The sequence below is a fragment of the Anomaloglossus baeobatrachus genome, chromosome 1 (genome assembly GCF_048569485.1).
Source record: "Anomaloglossus baeobatrachus isolate aAnoBae1 chromosome 1, aAnoBae1.hap1, whole genome shotgun sequence".
Lineage (NCBI taxonomy): Eukaryota > Metazoa > Chordata > Amphibia > Anura > Aromobatidae > Anomaloglossus > Anomaloglossus baeobatrachus.
The window spans coordinates 672,633,964-672,655,666 of record NC_134353.1 but is presented as its reverse complement, the minus strand read 5'-3'; the positions used below and the strand labels follow the sequence as shown (position 1 = coordinate 672,655,666).

General features: G+C 45.3%; 1 protein-coding gene across 1 annotated transcript in view; it reads right to left on the bottom strand.

The window, feature by feature from the left end:
• Window positions 1–21,703, bottom strand: part of KIAA1671 (KIAA1671 ortholog) — a 271,372-nt gene that overhangs the window by 166,425 nt on the left and 83,244 nt on the right. The window contains exons 2-3 of the mRNA XM_075320058.1: window positions 3,523–5,031; window positions 30–126 (exon numbers count right to left, since the gene is read on the bottom strand). Coding sequence (XP_075176173.1) covers window positions 30–126; window positions 3,523–4,982 — 1,557 coding nt within the window. The 5' untranslated portion in view covers window positions 4,983–5,031. The remainder of the gene's footprint in view (window positions 1–29; window positions 127–3,522; window positions 5,032–21,703) is intronic.

The window sequence follows — 21,703 nt, the reverse complement described above, 5'->3', positions numbered from 1 at the left end:
TGTTCCTCTTCACATGCACACATTCTTACCTTCTGAGCAATGTATTCCTGAGAGGAAAAACTACCTCTCCTTTCATCATTTGGCCTCTCAGATTTCAGATCCAATTTTGAAGGGGAATTTGCAAACCTTTAAGGAAAAATCCAAAATAGAGAATTAGAAAAATAAGTGAATTAAACCTATATACAGGGTTAGTCCCATTATTCACACTATATACGGTCTGTGTGCCGCTTCACAATGAAAACGGTACCTGTGATACAGGGGAGAGATCATTTTACAAATTGGAGTGACAGCATCACACTAGGTCCAAGTAAGGGGACCCCGACTCATCCTCAGAATGAAGAAGGCATAGCACTGGAGGCTCATGCATCTCCTGCGCAGAAAACAGCAACACAGACCCTCCAATGTGAATAGACTAAAGAGGCACGACGTGCACAATAGGTGGAGATCCAGGTGTTGCACCTCAATACCTCAATAATTAATTAGAATGTTGTGGCATATCCTAACTATAGGTCATAACATTACAACATGGTAATAGCTTAAGAAAAAAAGTCACCGTCAACTCAAACCATAGTCACAACTCCTCTCCAAAGACTTAAACTGAGCGTCATCCCCCAAAACTCAATTTAAAATAATCACAAAGGCCCATCTACAAATCCTACCTTTACTGTATAAAGCTGTCCACTGTGTGGTGCAAAAAATGTTCTATAAAGGGAATCTGTCAGGTCCCTAAATCCAACCAATACAGCAGCATTCACATCTATGACAAAATTCCCACGCTGTATGTTATTTGCTAAAATCAATGATTTAAAAAAAAAAAAAAAAAGATTTATAAAGATCCTATGCTAATTAGGGCTTTGACTAGTCAATGGGGAGTAGTTTCCCTAGACTAGTCGGCCTTCTTTTCATATTATTACGCCTGTGGGCGTGATAACATGATTTCCACGGGCCGGCGTCAGCTTCTGGAAATCCCATGCTTAAGTGCAGCTTTGTTCACTCATATTGAGCCTCTACGCCGGTTGTGCACGTCCCGGCGTCAGAGAGGTGAACTGCGCATGACTAGACGTTCAGAGGCTGTTCTTCCAATCATGCACACTGCACCTCGCTGAAGCTGGGACGCGTACACCAGACTTCAGAGACTCGATGTAAGTGAACAAAGTTGGAGACGCCAACTCATGAAAATCATGTTATCATGCCCACAGCTAGAACAAGGTTTATGGCACACTTGGGAATATGGGTGCTCAAGGGTTCATACCCATCATTAGATACAAGAGAACTTGGCACACCAAAAATAAATACAAGGACTTTAATGTACAGGCAATCCAAAAAAAATGTAATGCTTCAACCACTATATTTGGGTCTTCATCAGACACAATAGATTCTTGTGTAGGTATATGACTTTAATATGGTGATAATGACGCGGAATAGCAGAGCGTCTTACACGCTTACACGCTATTGGAGGGTGCCCTCCAACAGCATGAAGATGCTCTCCTATACCACGCCATCACTTCTATATAGTACAGCAATCTGATTTATCTATAAATTTCACGGTGATTTTGACCATATTACAATATTAAAGGTATATACCTACACAAGAATCTATTGTGCCTGATGAAGACTGAAATATAGGGGTTGAAATGTTACATATTTTTTGGATTGCCTGTACAATAAAGTGCTTATATTCAATTTTGGTGTGCCAAATTCTCTTGCATCACCCCCACTGGAGCATGATAGCATGGAAAAAGGGCCGACTAGTCTGGGGAAACTAAAGCCCCATCTACTAGCCAAGGCCCTAATTAGGTTAGTGACAGCGCAGAGTCTGGGCAAGCCAGTACTGTCTAACTCCTAAGAAGGGGCGAATGTATCTGAATTCAGTGGTGGAACGGTGTATTGAGGCTAGTCAGGCACAACAGTGGTGCACAGAACACCCCAATTAGCAAAAAAAGGTTAACCAAACATCTACTTTTTGCATAACAAAAAGGTACAGATTTGTATAGTAAAAGGTATAATTTTTATAGGGGCCAAGTCTAATATGTGTTCAGTATGAATTGTGTTTTGCCGATGTGACTCCCTTTAAAGACATGAACAGGTTACATATTCAAAATGACCATACTAGAAAAAGAATTTCAATATTTTATTTTCTAGCAACAATTTTTTAGGAACAAAATGTATAAATGCATTCTACCCCTGGTCCACAAAGCAGCATTATGTGGCCTATAAGACTCCTCACACTGGCATGTCAGGCATGACACTCTCCACAAGGAGCGACATTACCCCTTAGAACGTCTACACCATATAATAGCAGAACAAAAAGACTTCTTACATCGCGTGCAGAAACATATGTAATAGCCTTTAAATAGGGACATACATGAAGGAAAGGTTTTTTTACACGGTTGTTAAGCAGTTAATATTTTTATTACAAGTCTAACTTTTTATGACTTTGTCAATGATTGACAGTAGGTTGTTTAGCTTATTGTATGTGAAGAGATTTGCCTCACCCCAACAACAACGTCAGGAAATGGATTGCAATGCAGGGACATATTTCTATTCTCTTACTAGAATGCTTTGAACGAGGGCCAGATTTAAAATTTGCTAACATCCCCAATTTTTTATGCTGGGTTTTCACGGTTTCTCTTAAAAAAGCAACCAAACTAACGGTACCGTCACACTAAGCGACGCTCCAGCGATCCCACCAGCAACCTGACCTGGCAGGGGTCGCTGGAGTGTCGCTACACGGGTTGCTGGTGAGCTGTCACACAGGCAGATCTCACCAGCAACCAGTGACCAGCCCCCAGCGGCGCGTGGAAGCGATGCTGCGCTTGGTAACTAAGGTAAATATCGGGTAACAAACCCGATATTTACCTTGGTTACCAGCGCACACCGCTTAGCGCTGGCTCCCTGCACTCCTAGCCAGAGTACACATCGGGTTAATTACCCGATGTGTAGTGTGGCTATGTGTGCAGGGAGCCGGCACTGGCAGTGAGAGCGGCGAACGCTGGTAACGAAGTTAAATATCGGGTAACCAAGTAAAGGGCTTCTTGGTTACCCGATATTTACATTGGTTACCAGCGTCCGCAGAAGCCGGCTCCTGCTCCCTGCACATTCAGTTGTTGCTCTGTCGCTGTCACACACAGCGATGTGTGCTTCACAGCGGGAGAGCAACAACTAAAAAATGGTCCAGGACATTCAGCAACAACCAGCGACCTCACAGCAGGGGCCAGGTTGTTGCTGGATGTCACACACAGCAACATCACTAGCAACATCGCTGTTATATCACAAAAGTCGTGCCTCAGCAGCGATGTTGCTAGCGATGTTGGTTAGTGTAACGGTACCTTTAGAGTTAATGACTTTTTTTTTACCTTTTTAAAGAGACTTCTATGTAAGCGTTATTTTAATGCATTGGGGGAGGGGAGAAGCTGCCTTACGCCACGCCGAACAGTGGCCATTATTGGCTTTCCTGAGACAATTATTTATGTATATATAAGTTATGAATTTCCTTTAATTTTTTTTTTTTTTTACACTTACTTCATTGTTAAATCTGTGCTCACAATCGGAGATATTGAGGTTGTCCATTCTGTTCCAGGCTTTGGCCCCATATCCGAGGCGAAGCTTCTCGTTTTCCTCTCAGAGTTGGCAGTACTCTTGTCCTCTGTGTGTGAAGTGGCTTCAGTATCCTCGGAGGAGCTAGTAGGAGCTTTAGAAAGGCTAATTCGCCTTTTCATAATTCCAGGGGAAATCCTACTTTCAACTAATTTCTTTACGTCACCAGATGAACCGTCAGGGAGACATTTTGAAGACTGGGTATTAATATTTGCAGACAGCTTCATAATGCCTTCATTTTCACCAACATCAGCTATTGGCTGTTGCTTGTTAGATAGTATTTCCATTGGTTTGTCTTTTTCCATGCGAAAAGAATATGTTTTTCTTACAGAATTTCCACTTACGTCTGTTCTAGTGTCACTGGCAATGTTTTTTTCAACTCTGTAGCCCCCTTCATTGGTGTCAGAATTAGACTGCTCATCAGTGATGCTGTCTAGAAAACTTTTCTTGAAAGGTCTATTCTCCTTTGTTTCTTCAGAGGGTTTTTCTTTTTTGTTCCCAAGGGCTCTGCTTTCAAACAATGAGGTAAGATCTTCAGAAAGAGGTCTTCTGTTCCATTTTTTGGATTCATCAACTATTTTTTGGTCACTTGAGGGCTCATTTGAATCTAGAAATACAGCAGACACTGGACGACGTTTTTGCCTTAGCTGAGCTCTAACTGTTAAGCTGTCAATGTTATCAGGCTTTGCGGCCTCCACATTTTTGTCCCCAAACTCCTTCGTTTCATCCACAGAATCTGAAAAAGTTCTTCTTGAGTAGCTCGGAACCATTTTTTCCTGTTGAGAAAGTTCTGGTTTCCTAGACATCATTGGGGGCTTAGATGTGACTTTACTTTCTTCAGTTTGTGGATTAGGCTTGGATTCCCCTATTTTGTTTGTTCCAAGAGGCCAACTAGAGTTGTTCTGTCTTCTTCCTGGTACTGTTGGAGAAAACATTTCCGACTTATTGCCATGGTCTTCATCAGTGCTTGCTTGAGAGGGCGATGTGAATATCCGACGACCTATTCTTTCACTTTCATTACTTTTTGTACTACCAGATAGAGATATGCTGGTAGTAGCTTGAAATGGCACATCACTGTTTTTCTTCAGATCTCCAGACAAGGTAAAGGGGATTCCTATAGACGTTCTGCCTTCTGGAGTTTTATCCCTTGAAAAAGGCTTTGGCGAGAGTCTTGGCTTCATACCAGTGTTAAGCATGTTTACTGTTTTTGAAAGATTTCTTATATTATCATCAGTAATTAGGGAAGTAGATATATTTGTATCAGTGGCCTTATTGCTTGCATCTGAAAGAGGACTAATGTATGTCCTTGACGGTTTTGCCTCATTTAAAATATCACTCCGTGTGGTTCTGGTCGACAGTTCTACCTTTGTAGCCATGTCCGACATCAGTTAAATTGCAACATGTTCAAAGCCGGAAAGAGACCCGTGAACGATACTGTAAAATAAAATGTAAAAAAAAAAAAATACATATATTAGTCCGTGATGACAGGTTACATTTCATACTTATGTGTGCATATTTAAAAATATGAAAAGGTGAATAAAAAAATAACACATCAATGAGAATTATTTATGTACATTAAATTACTGCAGAACTACATGAAATTACTGCAAACGTTAACACTAGACTGAGAAACAAATATCAGCAAGCCTTATATTTTGAATGAGTTGCCAGAAAATACGAGTTGTTCCACTGATGAAACGACCACTCCCCTCCTGCCCAAATTAAAAAAAAAAAAAAAAGATCAGCAATCTTAACATATAAACTAGTTATCGCTGACCACAGGGAAGAAAAAAAAAAATCAATGGTCATTTATGTGTCAAGAGTAGTGCATGGTAATGATATTGTCAACTGTTTATAGTGACCACATGCAGGCAAATACAGGAGTTTTACCTCAGGTCATCACCCTCTTTGCCAGACAAGAATTATGCTCTATAGCAGGGGTGGGGAACCTTTTTAATGCCGAGGGCCATTTGGAATTTTCTACCAACCTTCGGGGGCCGCACAAAACTATCAACTTAAAATTACCCTGCTATACTTAGTCAAACAATTAACTCATCATGGCGGCTGAAGCTTCTTGTTTTTGGTGCGGCTATATTATTCAATATTGATCTTATTGCTTCTCACAACTGTTTTTCCACGTTTGTGTCAGCTGGGACTGCTGTAAATACATCACAGGAGATGCTGAGGGCATATACATCACAGGAGATGCTGAGGGCATATACATCACAGGAGATGCTGAGGGCATATACATCACAGGAGATGCTGAGGGCATATACATCACAGGAGATGCTGAGGGCATATACATCACTGGGGAGGGCTGGAAGGAATATACATTGCTGGGAGGACTAGACATCACTGGGGAGGGCTGGGAGGACTAGACATCACTGGGGAGGGCTAGGAGGACTAGACATCACTGGGGAGGGCTGGGAGGACTAGACATCACTGTGGAGGACTGGGAGGACTAGACATCACTGGGGAGGGCTGGGAGGACTAGACATCACTGGGGAGGGCTGGGAGGACTAGACATCACTGGGGAGGGCTGGGAGGACTAGACATCACTGGGGAGGGCTGGGAGGACTAGACATCACTGGGGAGGGCTGGGAGGACTAGACATCACTGGGGAGGGCTGGGAGGACTAGACATCACTGGGGAGGGCTGCGAGGACTAGACATCACTGTGGAGGGCTGCGAGGACTAGACATCACTGGGGAGGGCTGCGAGGACTAGACATCACTGGGGAGGGCTGCGAGGACTAGACATCACTGGGGAGGGCTGCGAGGACTAGACATCACTGGGGAGGGCTGGGAGGACTAGACATCACTGGGGAGGGCTGCGAGGACTAGACATCACTGGGGAGGGCTGGGAGGACTAGACATCACTGGGGAGGGCTGCGAGGACTAGACATCACTGTGGAGGGCTGGGAGGACTAGACATCACTGTGGAGGGCTGGGAGGACTAGACATCACTGTGGAGGACTGGGAGGACTAGACATCACTGGGGAGGGCTGGGAGGACTAGACATCACTGGGGAGGGCTGGGAGGACTAGACATCACTGGGGAGGGCTGGGAGGACTAGACATCACTGGGGAGGGCTGGGAGGACTAGACATCACTGGGGAGGGCTGGGAGGACTAGACATCACTGGGGAGGGCTGGGAGGACTAGACATCACTGTGGAGGGCTGGGAGGACTAGACATCACTGTGGAGGGCTGGGAGGACTAGACATCACTGTGGAGGGCTGGGAGGACTAGACATCACTGGGGAGGGCTGGGAGGACTAGACATCACTGGGGAGGGCTGGGAGGACTAGACATCACTGGGGAGGGCTGCGAGGACTAGACATCACTGGGGAGGGCTGCGAGGACTAGACATCACTGGGGAGGGCTGCGAGGACTAGACATCACTGGGGAGGGCTGCGAGGACTAGACATCACTGGGGAGGGCTGGGAGGACTAGACATCACTGGGGAGGGCTGGGAGGACTAGACATCACTGTGGAGGGCTGGGAGGACTAGACATCACTGTGGAGGGCTGCGAGGACTAGACATCACTGGGGAGGGCTGGGAGGACTAGACATCACTGGGGAGGGCTGGGAGGACTAGACATCACTGGGGAGGGCTGCGAGGACTAGACATCACTGGGGAGGGCTGCGAGGACTAGACATCACTGGGGAGGGCTGGGAGGACTAGACATCACTGGGGAGGGCTGGGAGGACTAGACATCACTGGGGAGGGCTGGGAGGACTAGACATCACTGGGGAGGGCTGGGAGGACTAGACATCACTGGGGAGGGCTGCGAGGACTAGACATCACTGGGGAGGGCTGCGAGGACTAGACATCACTGGGGAGGATTATATATCACTGGGGAGGATTATATATCACTGGGGAGGATTATATATCACTGGGGAGGATTATATATCACTGGGGAGGATTATATATCACTGGGGAGGATTATATATCACTGGGGAGGATTATATATCACTGGGGAGGATTATATATCACTGGGGAGGATTATATATCACTTGGGAGGGCTGGGAGAAATATAAGGACATTGCTAGGGGTTCTGACATACCAGGGGGGCACAGGCAGCAGTGTGGAGGCCGCAGGGGCATAGGCAGCAGTGTGGAGGCGACAGGGGCACAGGCTGCCGTGGGGAGGCCACAGGGGGACAGGCTGCCGTGGGGGAGAGTGAGGAGGACGGGACGCTGCACGGAGCACAGGCTGCAGTGGGGATGTGCAGGGGCACACACAGGCATGGGAGCACAAACACACCTGTCGGACGCTGAGGTAGTAGCTTCTCTTCTGTGGAAAAAGAGCGAGTTGAGCGCTTACTCCACCCACAAAGTACGTCCTCACGCTAGCATGAGGACGTAAGCCATACAGGGTTTAAAGGGCCAGCAGCAAGCAAGACGCTGCTGCCTCCCGAGCTCTGTGGACTGTGGAATGTGCCCGGGGGCCGCAGAAAAGGTCATGGCGGGCCGCATACGGCCCGCGGGCCGGAGGTTCCCCACCCCTGCTCTATAGTATCGCTAAAACAAAAAGACATCATGCGTTACAGACCTAAGGGAGACTATGGAAATCTTCATGTCCACCCACGCGGCGGACTCTACACCCCTACCGTTTCAGTAGAAGGCATTTAAATGCGTAATAGGAGGGACCCTAATAAAGTACAGGACGAGGATCAAAAAAAGAGAGAGCACAGGAGGTGGCCCAGCTTCTCCAAACGATTACTGCACTAGAGACAACACAAATCTAATCCCTCCCCGGATATACTAGCCAATCTCACAACAGCAAGAGATAAATTAAGGAAGCTACTGGATTATAGGCTTCTTAGGTTCCACAATCAATTTAAAAGACTACTATACAACCACTCGGACAAAAGCGGGCGACAACTCTCACGTCTATTACACCCGCGTAATCAAGCTTTGCACGTTACTAAAATAAAGACCCAGGGAAACTTAAGCGGGCTTTACATGCTGCAATATATCTAACGATGTGTCGGCGGGGTCACGTTGTAAGTGACGCACATCCGGCATCGTTAGTGTTGTAGTTGCGTGTGACACCTACGTGCGATTCAGATTGTATGCAAAAACGTTGATCGCATACACGTCGTTCATTTTCTAAAAATTGAACGTCCGGTTGTTCAATGTTCCCGAGGCAGCACGCACCACTCCGTGTGACACCCCGGGAACGATGACCACCGCTTATATGCGTCCCGCCGGCAATACTGAAGGAAGGAGGTGGGCGGGATGTTTACGTCCCGCTCTTCTCCGCCCCTCCGCTTCTATTGGCCAGCCGCTGTGTGGCGTCGCTGTGACGCCGAACATCCCTCCCCCTTCAGGAAGTGGATGTTCGCCGCCCACAGCGAGGTCGTATGGAAGGTAAGTACGTGTGATGGGGGTTACAGCATTGTGCGACAGTGGCAACAAATTGCCCGTGCCGCACAAATGATGGGGGCAAGTGCGATCGCAAATGCGATCGCACGATTAATTGAAACGTGTAAAGCAGCCTTTAGATACGCAAGACCCAGCAAAAATTTTAAACCATTTTAAAGAATACTATACAGAACTATACAACATACGGGGTAAATTCTCAGATATGGCTCCGTGGGAATTACAGACCCGAATAGACTCATACATTACAGAGACATCTCTCCCTATATTAGACCAGGAAGACGCCAGGGGATTGGACGGGACAATTGGGGAGGGGGAGGTGGCCACAGCAATAGAAATCTCTCCAAGCGGTAAAAGCCCGGGAGCTGATGGGTTCTCCCCCGCATTTTACAAACTTTTCAAAACCCAAATTACTCCATTCCTCACAAAAGTATATAACTCTGTATCCGAATCGTCCCCTTTCACCCCACAATTCTTAGAAGCCCACATCACGATCTTACCTAAACCTGGAAAAGACCAAACAGTGGTAGCCAAATACCGACCGATTTCACTAATAAATATTGACGTAAACATTTTCGCGAAAGTATTGGCCAGCCGGTTGGCACCTCTATTGCACTCCATTATACACACAGATTGGGTTGGGTTCAGGTTGGGTTCGTGCAGGGTAGGGAGGCCCGAGACAATGTGAACAAAACAATCCACCTAATAGCCAGAGCTGCATCGAGAAGAGAGCCCCTAGGGCTACTTTCGATAGACGCAGAAAAGGCGTTTGACCGTGTACACTGGGGATTCATGAACTCAGCATCAAGACAGATTGGTATAGGTCCGAACTTTGTGAGTAAGATAATGGCCTTGTACTCCAGGCCTTCGGCCCGAGTTCAGGTTAACGGGGCACTCTCGGATCCAGTGGAAATCAGAAACGGTACCAGTCAGGGGTGCCCTTTATCCCCCCTTTTATATGTCATTGTTATGGAGCATCTTGCAGTGGCCATTAGACAGAAGCCCAGTGTGCACGGTCTGAGCCTCGGAGACAGGGAATTTAAGACGGCTATACACGTAGACGACCTCCTGCTCTATACGTCCCAACCTCAGATCACATTCCCTTCACTACTAAAACAATTTGAGCGATTCGGAAATCTGAGCAATTTTAAAATAAATTATTCCAAAACAGAAGAATTAAACATCTCCCTTAAAACAGTAGTCTCCCTACTAAAAGAAAAATTCTCGTTTCGATGGCAGACATCTTCAATAAAATATCTAGGGGTAACGATATCATCCAATTTGGGGGAGCTTTATTCCTTAAACTACCGAACCTTATTAAATAGAACCCGAAAAGATATGGAAGATTACAACAAATGGTCCCTTTCGTGGTTCGGCCACATAAACACATTTAAAATAATGGACATACTACCACGATACCTCTACATCTTTCAGACGATACCTATAAATCCCCCTCTGGCCTTCTTTAAGACATTGAGGTCCTAACTGGTTTGCTTTGTGTGGAAAGGGGGAAAACCAAGGATCAGGTATCAGACTTTGGTAAGGCCCAAACAGAGGGAGGGGGGGGTGGGGTGGAATGCCGGACTTACGTACCTATCACCGTGCTGTCCTGGTGGCTAGGTTATTAGACTGGCAATTCCACCGAGAGACCAAGCAGTGAGTGGCACTAGAGCAGCTTTATTCCCCGATTCCGCTTGGGGCACTTCCCTGGCTATTGCCAAAAGAAATGGAGGGTGTGAAGAGGCAGTTGGAGCCAGGCGGGATATTGCTCAAAGCAACACTAGAGCCATGGGAGGCCATAAAGTTGAAAGATGGCCTGATTGGCTCATCCACTCCTATGGCGCCTTTGTTCGGCAATCCGGGCTTCCCCTCAGGGCGTGCGGCGGAGAGATTTCTAGGATGGCAACGGAGCTAAGATATCAGATTGGGGCAGATCTTACAGGGCAATGACCTGCCCTCTTTTGAAGACCTACGGGCCACGTTCCCGTGGCGGCGACTGAGATGACTCGAATACATACAACTTTGCTCCTTTGTGCGATCCTGGCTGGAAGGGTGGCGGCCCCCCTCTCCGGACACGTCCACCCCATATGAACACCTATTTCTGCAGGGTTCACCTCCAGCACACCAGATCTCCCTCATTTGTGGTATGATAAGCAGGAACCTCCACTTTGAAGACCCCAGCCATATTGGAAGATGGAAATCGGAATTAGGCTGAAGAATGAAAAACGAAAAGCGTATGTGTTCTCCCACAAGATCTCAGTAGCATGCAATGCCCAGGAAAAAAGCTAAAAGCTATTGGCAAGAAGGTACCAATGCCCGGTCAACCTACATAGAGCCTTCCCCTCGGTCCCGGAGGAGTGCTGGCGCTGTGGCTCAGACAAGGGCACATTGTCACACATTTGGTGGGGATGTAACAAACTATCCAGCTTTTGGACTCAGGTTTTTATGATCTACAACCAAATGACAGAAGAAAACATAACTCCCTCCATTAAGATCGCTCTTCTTTCTATTTTACCCGGCTCATTGGGGTGCCAAAAGAAGCGCCTATTGCGGTTCTTTTTGATTGCGGCCAAAGCAGTCATCCCACGACACTGGAGGTCCACAGTGACCCCCGGAATGGGGGAATGGCAGACAGAGCTATCGCATCTTTGTCACATGGAGGAACTCTCATCTTGGGTATCGGGCACAAACAAGAGGTTTATCAGACTCTGGCAGCCGTGGATTCTGTTCAAGGAGTCCCCTGCGTTCAGGAGTCTGTTCCAGTGACAGCGCACCTATAACCCCCCTCTTACCTCCCTCCCTAGTCCCCTTGTATATGTCCCCCCCCTCCCCTCCTTGCTCTCTATTCCGCTATCTACTCACGCTCAAACTTAACCACTTTCTAGTAAGGTCCTTCATATAGACCGATGGGTTTAGCCCTTGGAAAGCAAAAGGTGAAACAAAACAGCAACCTGTAAATATGTAATTGTCACAAGGGTTTCAGGAGATCAAGAGATGAACGCAGATAACCTAGCAAAACCTGTGTAAAAGTATATAGTGGACAGTAAATGTATTATGTAGGCTTTATATATACCAAGGGCAGTGTCCCACCCACGGAACTTGAAGTGGCTATTATTCCCTTTTCTTCTTTCTGCATGTTTGTTATGTTTTTTCTCTTTTGAAAATTTTCAATAAAAACGGATTGGTTAACAAAAAAAAAAACAAAAACAAAAAAAAGAGATTCCCCTAAATCATAAAAAAAATGAGCAAATGCTTATCTAATCATGCCCTGTGGCTAATCTGGACATTTGTCAACTTAGTATAACAAATTATAGCCAAAAACTAAATAGCTTTAGCTTATTTTCTACAGGGAACAAGGTTTATTGATCCGACAGCCAAAAATGAATATGTGAGGACTAATTCATTTGATTTCTGAATGTGTAATGCAGTGAGGTACGCATACACCTATTTTTAGGTCTTTTCACAGTATTGTTGTATTTTGAGATCACCTTAAGGGGCCATGCCCACGATCAGTGTTCACAGTGTATGCTTCAGCTGCGTTCAAAACACTGCATTGTACAGTACAAGCACAGTGGAGGATATTTCTAGAAATCCCGTGCCCACTGTGCTTGTTTTTCCCACAGCAAATACTGACCTGCGGTGTGACTTTCCGAGCCGCAGCATGTCAATTCTTTGCTACAGAGTCGCAAGTATCCTCTGTAGGGAGAACACAGCTAGAGACCACAACGCACTGAACCCAGATCATGTGCATGAGCAGCTGCGGTCTGCTACGGAGGAGTCTCGTGGCCCCAGGTCAGGACCAGTCACGTCCAGGAGGCAGCAAGTCCTGATCCTGGGCACGTACCCTGTATAGTATAAGCATGTATTCATAGTGTAACAAATCTTTCTATACACTGATGTGAATACATTCTTTATCTATCTATCTATCTATCTATATATATACACACAGTACTGACCAAAAGTTTGGACACACCTTCTCATCTCTAGAACAACTCTTAAGATGAGACTTTGTACAGCAGGCCTTCATGGTAAAATAGCTGCTAGAAAACCACTGCTAAGGACAGGCAACAACCAGAAGAGACTTGTTTGGGTTAAAGAACACAAGGAATGGACATTAGACTAGTGGAAATCTGTGCTTTGGTCTGAGGAGTCCAAATTTGAGATCTTTGAATCCAACCACCGTGTCTTTGTAGAAAAGGTGAACAGATGGACTCTACATGCCTGGTTCCCACCGTGAAGCATGGAGGAGGAGGAGTGATGGTGTGGGGGTGCTTTGCTGGTGACACTGTTGGGGATTTATTCAAAATTGAAGGCATACAGAACCAGCATGCCTTCCACAGCATCTTGCAGCGGCATGCTATTCCATCCGGTTTGCGTTTAGTTGGACCATCATTTATTTTTCAACAGGACAATGACCCCAAACACACCTCCAGGCTATGTAAGGGCTATTTAACCAAGGAGAGTGATGCGATGCTACGCCAGATGAGCTGGTCTCCACAGTCACCAGACCTGAACCCAATCGAGATGGTTTGGGGTGAGCTGGACCGCAGATTGAAGGCAAAAGGACCAACAAGTGCTAAGCATCTCTGGGAACTCCTTCAAGACTGTTGGAAAACCATTTACGGTGACTACCTCTTGAAGCTCTTTAAGAGAATGCCAAGAGTGTGCAAAGTAGTTATATATATATATATATATATATATATATATACATACATACACACACACACACACATATATACATATATACATACATACACGCACATATATATTAGATATATATATATATATATATATATATATATATATATATATATATATATATATATATATATATATATATTTATTAGATAGATAGATAGATAGATATATATGTATATATATCTATCTATCTCTATCTCAATTTAACAACTATAAAGAATCCTTAACATTATTCTGGACTAGCTATAAAAAGATCTAAAGCCGGCCATACACATTAGAAGGCTTTCGGACAAACAATTCTTCAGCCGATCATTTGGCCGACAGACATCTCAGCCGACTCCTCCACAAACAGGAGCGTTTCTTCGTCCAAGTGATCCTGTTTTCTCTATGAGAAAGTGTTCAGCTAACATGTTGGCCATCGGCTTATCTTTAGGAGAACCAGGTGATCAGCAGTCCAAAATCGGACATGCCCAATTGACATTTAGTCCAACAATCAGCTGACTGGCACCTCATACATATTAGACTGTCAATATCAGCGCGTTGGGACTACATTAACCCCTTGTGTATTGGGGCCTTGGCAGAATATTATCTCCCTTAGGCTATGCCTAGACAAAGAGGTAATTCAAGGTCCAGCCAACTGCAGACATGTTTGCGCCCATATGTTCTTCCGTATAGTGAATGGATGTAAGAGCCATCTGCCTTTTTACCATAATGGAGGCTAGCATGAGCTTGTCTGGAAACCAGGCTTAACTGGTGAACACTGCAAATTTTTATCCTTTGACCGTCCGTTCTTGTTAAAAATGCAAATGTAAACTAGCACAATGACTTGCTCTGTTCTGTCCACACGCCATTGTGCGTATTGACAGTACAGAGACAAACTGTATGCTCAACTGAACAGACCTGAAAAAAAAAAAATAGAAGGATCGAAAATATTGCAATCCAGTAAACCAATCTGCCATCAAAGGAAAGCAAAGACGCACAATGCACATTAGAAACGGCCGATTCAGCCAAAATTAATCCAACCTTTACCGGAAGAAGTGTATACAGCACATGGTGACTCCCATCATTATTACTTTCTCTCTTTTATGTGAAATATAAAAGAGTTATTAGAATAAAAACAAAAATCTGAAGAACAATCCGGTTTACTATGAAAGGGTTGTAAAAGTATCTTTGCCCGCTCGCCTCCCAAGATCATGCTGATCACACAGGGTCCCACTTCTAAGAGTTTTTGCGATCAGCAGGTATAACCAGTAAAACCACTATGTCAGTACTCATTTTCTCTGAAGTGCAACTGCAAAAAAGACAAAGCAACGCAGAGAAGTAGGATATCAATACCACACACCTCAGCATGACCCGTCAGGGCGAATACAAAGGGGCTACCTAAACAAACAAAAAAGCCCAGTGAAAATCTAGAGAATATATAAATAACATAAAGATCCTGCAGCTATGACAACACACAGCTTCATTACAATTTATATGACAGCGCCATTTTTACAAGTTCACTTATTAAGGAAATATTGCCTGTAAATTGTCATTATGCCTAACAGTCAAACATTATGTAATTTACACATAATTAACAAGGCAGGTTAAGAGAATTGCGACAAATAGACATTACCGGTCTGGAATCAGCAAGTATGAAGGCTAAAGTGCAGGTAGAGACACATAAAGGAGCCACACCTAAAGCAGCAGAGACGAATGTACAGTGCAATCTATGTATTCCCAAACACATCTGCATTCTTCACAACATATAGAAAGGCTTATGATTGCGAGGAACCCAGTGATGCACATGTTCATGTGCCAAAAAGAGGAGTAAATATCCTCCAAAACTTAAGCATTACTTACAGCAAAGAAGGGCTGCAGTTGTACATTGCCCAGGCCAAAAACTAGTACTCTAGCAGGATACAGCTAGATATTTATTCCTCTTTTTGTTGCTATTTTTATATTTAGTGTAGGGACCTACAAGCATGAGGTTCCTGTGACGAGGGTTGTAGGCTTCCGTATTCTGGCCATAATACCAACTAAAACTTCATATTTTTTTGTACAGGAGGCAGCCAGGCCCCTTTCTGTTAGGCCTTGCATATTAGAGTTCCTGTCCCTGTATGGTGCACAGATGGAGTACGGCTTGGCAGCCCGCCTGATCTAATAGTGTGGGCGTCACCTAATAGGTTGCGGGCTTGTGACTGTGCATCTGCATGTGTGAACAGCGCTTTATGCAAGCCATCAGTGTGCAGTTTTATCATCGAGTAATCACCCCCTCCATGTTTTTTAGAAGCGTGTGTGTGATTTGCTCCTCCTGCACCTGTGATGCCTTCACTTAGTGGGGGCTTAGCTGTATCCTGCTAGAGTACTAGTTTTTGTCCTGGGCAATGTACAACATGTTCATGTGCCCCCAAATAAAGTTCCTTCATTGGGCATTCCCATCTTGTACATTTATAGCATAGCCATAGGATATGCCAGAGAAGTAGTAGATGCGAATCCCATCAAAGAGACCAGCATTTATCTTGAGTACAGGGCCCCATCATATGCTGCATCCAGTGGAGATATGGTCAAAGTTCTCATACAAAGTAGAAATCCGACCAACTCTCCACTCACCATGCTGAACATCAGGAAATTGTTCTCGAGTTGGATGCAGGTCACATTGGAGGGATCCGCATCTACTACACATTTCAAATTCTAGGATTACACTGCATAATGTGAGCAGGCAATCTCTGAATGGCTGTCATTGGGGGTTAAAACAACATTTTTGAATGTAGGGAGTCCAAAAGAAAGAGAAAGAAAACTCCTCCTCCTTCCCTTTGCAAATCCTCTGTATATGGTTGGCTGTATGTGGATGAGAGCTGAATTGGCCAATCATGGACTTCCATTATACTTGTTACTGCATTTGAGCCCCTTCAGAGCGTCTTACCTGTTCAGCTCGAGGAACGAGCACAAGAGCATTGTAGTGTTTGCCCATCTCTAGTTGGGACAGGTCATCCAGTCAAAATTTACTAGATGTCACGGCTACATCACAGTGTGGTGCAAGTAAATAAAGTCACATCGAAACCCCAAAGGTAGTGCAAGCACAACAAGATGAATGAAGACCAATCGTGTTGGATTTTTTGCTACTTGCTTGCGCTATATCCATAGAGTCCCACTTATCTGCATTGCGCTGCAATGGAGAGGCACCTAGAACACTTAGTGTTGCTCTCCAAATTTCCGTGTAACCCTGCATAAAGTGGAAATACCCCTTTGAGAGAACATGAGATATTACCAAAAACTCATACCAATACTGAAGATACATTCGGAATCTATAACAATCAATTCATCTCTCAAATCTCACCACATACCAACATCTTACTTCCCATCAATCAATATGTAGAAGCGGGCATGTATGATCTTAAAACATATTGGCTGCCTTAGTCTAAGTGCACTATTTGTAATGATCATTGATTTTCTCTCCCATTTCTAGGAAATTCAATCACGCTTAGTGTATCAAGCATAAAGCATCCAATATGAGGGAATGGACGTGCCTCTGACATAAATAAGGAAGCTCTGCCGATGAAAGACTGATAATGGTAGATGAACAAAGTGCCGAAGATCAGAGCTGACCGCTACCGGCAAGCTGCTCAACATAATGAGAAAACGTCACTAGAAAGGTGGTTCAGATTTTGGCCACAGAACACTTTATCTCCGCCATCTTCATTGCCTGTCTCGTCATATCTCAGGTCTTTTACAGAGAGGCTCCTTACTTCATCCAAATTTAATGCTAGCTAATGCCAAATGCGTTCACTCAAGCCATGCATAAAAACCTAACAGAAAAGGCAAAAGCGAGCCTGCTCCCACTAGCAATCCGGTGCCAGCATTGTGAAGTATTTTTAAGCCTTGACCTTATTGTTGTGCTCTAATTATACAACTAAAGCTTTTCTGTTATGTAAAGGAAACACATTGTTATGAGGCTTTCTGGCAGGCCTCACATGGACCCGGCAAGACAAAATGGAAAGACGAAAATGAGAGTATTCAGTGTTCTGGATTTTACAATTGCTCTGCGCCAATTCTTTCCTTATGGTAACAAATCAGTTCTCAACGCTCTTCCCAGTGAGCCAGTGATTGGCTGCTGTAAAAATACACACACCTATCAGATGTAACAGGGCTGCAAAGAGGTGGGAAAGAGCAGAGGCATGAGCCAATGAGGAGCTAGGAGGCATGTCTCAGGTTACCACAGGCTCCTTGCAGGCACTGCAGCTTTACTGTAGTTTATCACTGCTCTACGTAAGGGGTAGCTAGATGTTTGGCTCAGGCGGGCAAACCTACTGAGTGGGCGCCCTAACTAGGTAACCATGTTTACCAATCTGTTACAGCCTGCACACCTCTATCCCACACAGTCTGCACCCCTCCGTCACGCCCTGCACCCCTCCCCTCAGTCACGCCCTGCAACCCCTCCCCTCAGTCACACCCTGCCCCCCTCCTCAGTCACGCCCTGCCCCCCTCCCCTCTGTCACGCCCTGCCCCCCTCCTCAGTCATGCCCTGCACCCCTCCCCTCAGTCACACCCTGCACCCCTCCCCTCAGTCACACCCTGCACCCCTCCCCTCAGTCCCGCCCTGCACCTCTCCCCTCAGTCCCGCCCTGCACCTCTCCCCTCAGTCCCGCCCTGCACCCCTCCCCTCAGTCCCGCCCTGCACCCCTCCCCTCAGTCCCGCCCTGCACCCCTCCCCTTAGTCATGCCCTGCAAACCCTCCCCTCAGTCACGCCCTGCACCCCTCCCCTCACTCACGCCCTGCACCCCTCCCCTCAGTCACGCCCTGCACCCCTCCCTTTAGTCATGCACGGCACCCCTCTCCTCAGTCGCACCCTGCAACGCCCCCCTCAGTTTCACCCTGCAATCCCCCCTCAGTCACGCCTTGCAACCCCCCCTCACCTTCTACAGCTTCTCCTTTATCTTCTTGTGCCTCCCACACAGGTCAGATGGATATAACATCATCGCAGGTCCTGCATATCTAGCAGGTATTTTCTTCTGTCTGGGAAGGGAGCAGATTGGAGCTTCCCTGCCTCTGCAGCGAACGCTTATATTAAATCCCCTCTCCCTTCCGCCTTGAGGAAGTTAAAAAAAAAACAAAAAAAAAAACCCGCTGGATTTGCTAGTTGGCCCAGCAAAGGGGAATGGAGTTTTAAAACACAACAAAAAACTGGTGTCTTAACATGGTGGCAGTAGATCATGGTGAGCCCTTTTAGGTCATGGGCCCAGGGCAAACTCCCCCTCTGCCCCCCTAGTAGCTACGCTACTGCTTAAAGGGAATCTGTCAGCAGGTTTTTGCTATGTAAGCTGAAGCCAACATGCTGCAAGGGTTAACACAAAGTTCAGGCAAGCCTGTTTTGTCACAGTCTGATCTTTTATTTATAATATTTGTTAAAGCAGCAGGACCCTTATCATTACAGGACTAGAAACTCTTGTGCATGGCAGTCCGACACGCCTCTTATTGTAATTAGCACCTCCCTGTCAATGTACAATCTCAATTGAGAGCCCTGTGTGGGCTGCAACAGCCCTCTGGACTCTGCTACATGACTAAACCTAACGGTTGCAGTCAGAAATGTGAGTGATATATCATTGGATTCAGAATTTCCTTGCCTACCTCATGCTGCTCTAAGAGAAGGTAGAAAAAACCTGCTGACAGGTTCCCTTTAAAGGTATTTTACATTACTTTTATATTATGACCTACCCTGAAAATAGGTAATGAAAATCAGATTGGTAGGGGTCTAACACCCCCACCAATCAGCTGTTTGTAGTGTCAGTACAGGAAGGTGTTGCGGATGGTGCAAAGCTCCATCACATGTTAAATGGACATGAAAAAGGTACTGCAGATCAGTTCCTGTTCAAATAATGGGATCTGACCTGCCGCACCCACAGTGTGATGGAGCAGCAATGCAAATTGCTTCGTAAGATATGTCAAAGTGAACAAATAGCCCCTTTAATTATGAACTCCATATTTCAAAAGATTTTCCCACAAATTGTTTATCTGCTCAATATAAACTTCATAATAGTTTACACGATTGTCCTTAAAGGGAACCAACCAGCAGGATTTTCATATATAAAGTAAAAAGTTAGTGCTATGCTGGCGCTAGGATGCTGAATGTAAGCATAGCTTTTGTTCTGAGATTGGATGTTTTATTTCAGAAGTAGTGTTGAGCGGACCCGGATCTGAAAAATCCGGATCCGCATGGTTCGAGGTTCCGATCCGAGTCCAACCGCAACCCGGGATATATATTTCTCTCTCTCTCCGGATCCCGTTCCCCATTGATTTATATGGCCGCGGATTCCGGATCGGATCCGGACTTCGGCGGCAACACGATCCGGATCCGCCGGACCCGGATTATGACCGATCCGCTCAACTCTATTCAGAAGTAATGTTCCAGCAATGCACTGCTATTGTATTGACAGGTGCAACAGGGGCGGGAATATGTGGTCGGGTTTTGCTATGTATTCCCTCTGCCTGCACAAGGACATATGCACAGCTCACAGGACATGCTTAGAAAATTCTAATGTCCATGTACTTGTTCCTTTGGTCCATGTAGCTGTTGTGAAGTGTAACTGTAAGGCCTATTTCACACATCAGTTTTTTTTCCCATCAGGAACAATACGGTTTGATCTGTCGCAGATTGTGAAAAAATTGATGCGACGATGTTGGGTACAAAAAAAAAAACAAAAACCAGAAAGAAAGAACAGAAACAAAGAACAGAAAGAAAGAACAGAAAAAAAAGCCGGATCCGTCGCCTTCCGTTTTTTTTTGCCAGTCCCAAAATACATTGCTGTCGACGTTGCTTTTGGCAGCCGCACAGACAATTTCTGCTGGATCTGTCGTACGATGGATGAAACAGGAGGCCATGCAGCACAATCCGGCGCTAATACAAGTCTATGAGGAAAAAAACGGATCCGGCGGCATCAGACACCGAATCCGTTTTATCCGCAATTCGCCGGATTGTGCCTGATGGCAAAAAACTGATGTGTGAAAGAGGTTACCAGCAACCTTGACAAGACAGCTACTTTACAGCGAGGACGCAACCCACAAAGGCCCGCACCAATGCACACATCAAAGTACTGCCTTTACTTCATATAGCAAAATCCTGTTGGTTGGTTCCCTTTAAAAGAATTTGTACAACAGCATATTCTGTCACCCAACAAGATCAAAATCAGTACATACAGGTAAAAGGAGAAATGTAAAAGTATGCTACAATACCTACATATGCTTAGCAACTTTCCTTTATGCCTAGATTAAAAAGACAGTAAAACAGAAATTTCCACTAAAAACTGCTCAATGCAAATTGTATTATTTTTTGTAATTCAAGCAATCCCCATCTATAAATATATGCGATTTACAAACCCATTGGATACAATAGTAAATTAAGATGTCTCATAGGTTAGCTTGTCGCTGACACGGCCACTGACTTTTAGCACTGCCATATCTTTATAACTTTATGATTTACTAAGAATGATTTGCAATGAGGAACTTCAGTGCTCGCCAAGGGTGAACTTTAGATCTGAGAGGGTGTGCGGGCCGGAGGATTAATCACTCACTGAAGAGACATTTCTACAGGACAGTTTATGTCTAATAAAGCAAAGTATGAGCCAGAACTGGTTAGATAGCATGTTTTGCCTGCTGACTGGAGCGTCAAGCTTGTGTGAGGAATGGGAATCCATCACATTTACTACACCCGCCGACATATGATCAAACATCACATGTAAATAATAAAATATACACACAAAAGAAACAAAGGTCACAAACCCACCTCCTCCATCAGTCCTCTATCACTTGCATTAGTCAGTACTCCGGATTTAGGCCTCATTCACCTGGCCATATTACAGATTTGTATTGTGAGGGTCGATGATCTCCAAACTCTAATTTTATACAGAGGCACTAAGGTTAGGCACATTTTCTGCATCAATCTATGAGGATGCATTGGATGTGCCCCAATGCATGTAACATAATGCAGTAATTTGCACCGTGTGGCGGCACACAGAGAGTCTAAACCACTATCATACATATGAATG